The sequence below is a fragment of the Austrofundulus limnaeus genome, unplaced genomic scaffold (genome assembly GCF_001266775.1).
Source record: "Austrofundulus limnaeus strain Quisiro unplaced genomic scaffold, Austrofundulus_limnaeus-1.0 Scaffold280, whole genome shotgun sequence".
In the NCBI taxonomy this organism is placed as follows: Eukaryota; Metazoa; Chordata; class Actinopteri; order Cyprinodontiformes; family Rivulidae; genus Austrofundulus; species Austrofundulus limnaeus.
In genome coordinates, this window is record NW_013952682.1 from 650,828 (window position 1) to 655,112 (window position 4,285).

The 4,285-nt window shown below is 39.1% G+C and overlaps 2 protein-coding genes across 2 annotated transcripts in view; both read right to left on the bottom strand.

Annotated features, from left to right (window-relative positions):
- Window positions 1-3,221, bottom strand: part of kmo (kynurenine 3-monooxygenase) — a gene marked incomplete at its 5' end in the record, with an annotated part of 21,936 nt that extends 18,715 nt beyond the window's left edge. Inside the window, 2 exon segments of the mRNA XM_014021162.1 lie at window positions 2,469-2,517; window positions 3,132-3,221. Of these exon segments, the coding sequence (XP_013876616.1) occupies window positions 2,469-2,517; window positions 3,132-3,221 (139 nt within the window).
- Window positions 278-981, bottom strand: LOC106526537 (kynurenine 3-monooxygenase; the record flags this gene model as incomplete). Its single annotated transcript, XM_014021163.1, is given in 2 exon segments — window positions 278-347; window positions 571-981. Coding segments are annotated over 2 exon segments (139 nt in total), but the record flags the coding sequence as incomplete, so codon positions are not given.
- Window positions 3,222-4,285: the final 1,064 nt, after the last annotated feature.

The following is a 4,285-nucleotide window of genomic DNA, read 5'->3' on the forward strand; positions in this document are numbered from 1 at the left end:
CAGGTGTTTCTGAGGCAGGTGTTTCTGAGGCAGGTGTTTCTGAGCCAGGTGTTTCTGAGGCAGGTGTTTCTGAGGCAGGTGTTTCTGAGCCAGGTGTTTCTGAGGCAGGTGTTTCTGAGCCAGGTGTTTCTGAGCCAGGTGTTTCTGAGCCAGGTGTTTCTGAGGCAGGTGTTTCTGAGCCAGGTGTTTCTGAGCCAGGTGTTTCTGAGCCAGGTGTTTCTGAGGCAGGTGTTTCTGAGGCAGGTGTGTGTTTTTACTGTAAAGGTTTGAACACTACCTTCCCTTGTTTCAAACACTTCCACATGAAAGCCTCTTTTGGCGAAGAAGCAGGCGTTCAGAGCTCCGACCTGAGCAGCAGCAGGACGAGATTAAAAAGCTTCACAAAATCACTGCAGTTACACAACAAAGTCCAAGGTGCACATTCAGAGCTACACACAGAACTACACACTGTTGGTTTTGAGCTGATTTGCTCCAGACTTTAGTTCATCATGTGGCAACAGACTGTTTGAGATAAAATAAAACACTCGATGTGTAAAGAGTTAACAATTCACTTTCATTTTCTTTTCTTACCAACCCTCCGCCCACCACAGCTACAACKTTCTTCCTGGTCTGTCTGCCGGCGGGGCCCGGGTCCTCCATGTCGCCCGTGGGTTCTGTGGTGGTCTGGCCCACAAACCGTCCGGTTTAGAGGGGCTTACAGAACTGCTGAGTTAAAATTTAAAAGAGGAGGGCCGATGATGAGCGTTGGATCAGTTCACAACCAGTTCCTCTTTCTGTCCAAAACTCATCTGACAGAGAACTGAACCTGCTCACATCTGGACTTTAACTCTGTCTCATCAGGGCAAMAATAGAGATTATAAAATCAGTGTTTGAGTTTAAAATAAGAAAACCTGCCCGTCTGTCTTTGTTGATGCAGTTTGAAGTCTGTATTTGAAGAATAGAATAAAAAAAGAAAAAAGGTCAGAAAGATGAGTTTTTAGGTCCCAGCAGARTAAAATGAACAAATTCTGCTTTTCAGATTGTTGCAAATTACTGATCAGGAGACACTAAATGATGTTTCAGTGCAGAAGTAAAGAAATCTGTTGGCATCTAGTGGTGAGGCAACGACAGTACAGAGACTGAAAATTATATTTAACTAGACACGGGTTTTTACGATGTAAAAACAAGTGTGCATTGCCACGTAGCATGTCATTACCTGCAGCAGTGGACTTGCAGAATGAAATGTGACCAAGTTCAAATGTGTTTTCTACCAACTTGTGCTTGTCAAGTCAGCAGGTGTCTGTAATGAGGGTAATTGTGTAACAAAATGAAGTTTGTAGAGATTTGTCTGTTAAAGTTACTGTAACTGGGTTTTRAACCCTGCTCTCCCACATGAAAGCTCATAGACCTAACCATGAGACCATTGGAGCTGTGGSAGTGGGCAYTGCCAAGGGTTGGTTTGTATGTAYGCAGAAAGAGGCCACATTGCCAATGCAATTGTTGACACTAAACTGCAAATTATTACAGCAATAGAGCAATATTAGGAAAACATTATAGTAAAACATCAAAATACAATCATATTAGTATTGTAACCATTGAATTATTGAGATTAAATATTATTAAACTATGATTCAGTATTGAGTAGATACAGCAGGGGGCAGCATTGGACCAATACAAGGCTCCATTGACTCCCATCATAAATTATTAAACATTAGTATTTCAAAAACTATAAGTTGTACAGGCACCAAAAGGCATAGCCATCATTTGGCACAGGAGCTTTACAGATATAAATTACAATGGCAGCTCTAGGACAAAGTATGCAGGAGGAGAAGCATGCCGAAGTGGAGATGACTTGGATGGGAAACAAATCACAATAGTGTGCATTGCCAATGCAATGCACACTGATAAATCAGATTTAACTGGTTCAGATTCTTTTTTCTNAGGGGAATGTCTGCATGTGAACAGAGCGATGCTACAATAATTAGAGAAGAATCTGATGTTTCTTTAGATTATTTTCAGTCACTATCAGAGTTGAAGAAGAGTTTAAATAAGATTGTTTCAATAAACAAAGACCAGAGAGATTATTTTCTTAAAGAGTTCACCTTTGATGTCACTTCCTGTTTCACTTTGCTGAGCCAAATTCAAGAGAAAATATGCCAGTTATGAGACAAAATGGGTAAAATCATGTGTATTATGCTAATTTTCTTAATTTTATTTAAACTCTTGAACTCTGATAGTGACCCAAAGTAATCTAAAGAAACCGATTCTTCTCTAATTATTGTAGCATCGCTCTGTTTACATGCAGACATTCCCCTTTGACATCACTTCCTGTTTCTTCACATGCAAATATCTCAACAACTGTTCATCTCAACAGCATGAAATTTGTTTTGCAACATGTTTTCAGTGTTCTCTTTCCAAAATCGCATTCACATTTATTACAAAAATTTGATGTCACAGGCCCTTTAAACTTAGCAATCCGGCGCTCGTACCTGTCAGCAGCTCCTTGTTCAGGTTGGCCCGGTCCACAGACAGGATGTACTGAGAGAAAGAAGCAGTTAGAACCTCYTGGCTTTAATTCACTCATGTTTTCATTTGCTTTGTTTGAACATCTGAGTTTAATTTAAACTGTGAGGATCCCCTGACGGGATTCAGATCCTCCTGTGAGCCGGCAGCAGGAGAACCGGAGAGCTGTTCTGAGACGGAGCTCACGGACCGAACAGAACCGTCTCATTATAATCTCACTCAGACTTCTGTTGAGCCGACCTTCTGCATCCTTTAGTCTCCCGTTTTCTTCCTCCGGACTCACAGGAAGTTTAAAAAATGTCATTTGAATGTGAAGGTCTAATTTGCACCTGAAGCGGTTCTGCTCGCCCAAAACCTTCTGACCCAAAAACAGGAAGGTTCTTTTCAGCAGCTCCCAGCGTGGAGAGAAATCAGGTCAGTTCTTTAATTTACCAAAATAAGAGTTTCCATGCACTACAGTTTCTTTTAGTTCTTTCATCTCAGAAGGTAAACTGAGTGAGAAGTAATCAAAACGGTTGTTTTGGTTGTAAAATCTGAAGCTCTGAGCTCTGATGTGGTTTTAAAGACGTTAAAGTTCAATAAATGACAGGAAGTCCTGCAGTTACCTGGAGAAAAGGTGTTCACCTCACCTGGCCTTTCCTCCCGTACGGGATGGGAGACTGTTTCCCGCTCAGAGAGTGGATCATTCTGGCGTTCATGGGGATCCCTTTGGAGACGATCTGAGGAAACAATAAATTTTGTTTTATGATTTGATTATTCTACGTAAAGAGAGCGTKCATCAGCTCAGGGCTCGTAGATCATTTTACTTTAAAGTACCTGTGACATCAAATTTCTGAAACAAATGTGAATGCATGTTAGAAAGATTACATTGATAACACACTGGAGGGAAAATCTCATACTGCTGAGATCAGCAGCTGTTGAGATATTTGCATTTGAAGTAACAGGAAGTGATGTCAAAGGGCATGTAAACAGAGCGTTGCTATGACGACTAATAACAGACTGCAGAGAAGAATCTGATGGTTTTTTAGATTACTGAGTCACCAGAGAGATGAAGAGTCAGAGTTCAAATATTTCATTAAATAAAGAGAGAGTTCCTTTTCTTAGAGTTCCCCTTTGATRTCACTTCCTGTTTCACTTTGAGCCACGTTCAAAAGAAAATCTGCAGTTTTGTGACAAAATGGTTCAAATCATGTTTTTACTCCACATTTCCTAAAAATAAAGAGGTTTTATTTGACTTTTTGTGTTTGAAGAATATTCATGTTACAGAGGCTAAAAAACCTGCAAACCTCCTCAGGTAATCAGAGTACTTTTAGTACTTTTCATTTAATCTTCGTAATCAGAGTACTTTTAGTACTTTTTCTTCAAACTATGGTAATCAGAGTACTTTTAGTACTTTTCATTTAAACTCTGGTAATCAGAGTACTTTTAGTACTTTTCATTTAAACTCTGGTAATCAGAGTACTTTTAGTACTTTTCCTTTAAACTCAGGTAATCAGAGTACTTTTAATACTTTTTCTTCAAACTCTGGTAATCAGAGTACTTTTAATACTTTTCATTTAAACTCAGGTAATCAGAGTACTTTTAGTACTTTTCCTTTAAACTCAGGTAATCAGAGTACTTTTAATACTTTTTCTTTAAACTCTGGTAATCAGAGTACTTTTAGAACTTTTTCTTCAAACTCTGGTAATCAGAGTACTTTTAGTACTTTTCATTTAAACTCAGGTAATCAGAGTACTTTTAATACTTTTCATTTAAACTCTGGTAATCAGAGTACTTTTAGTAC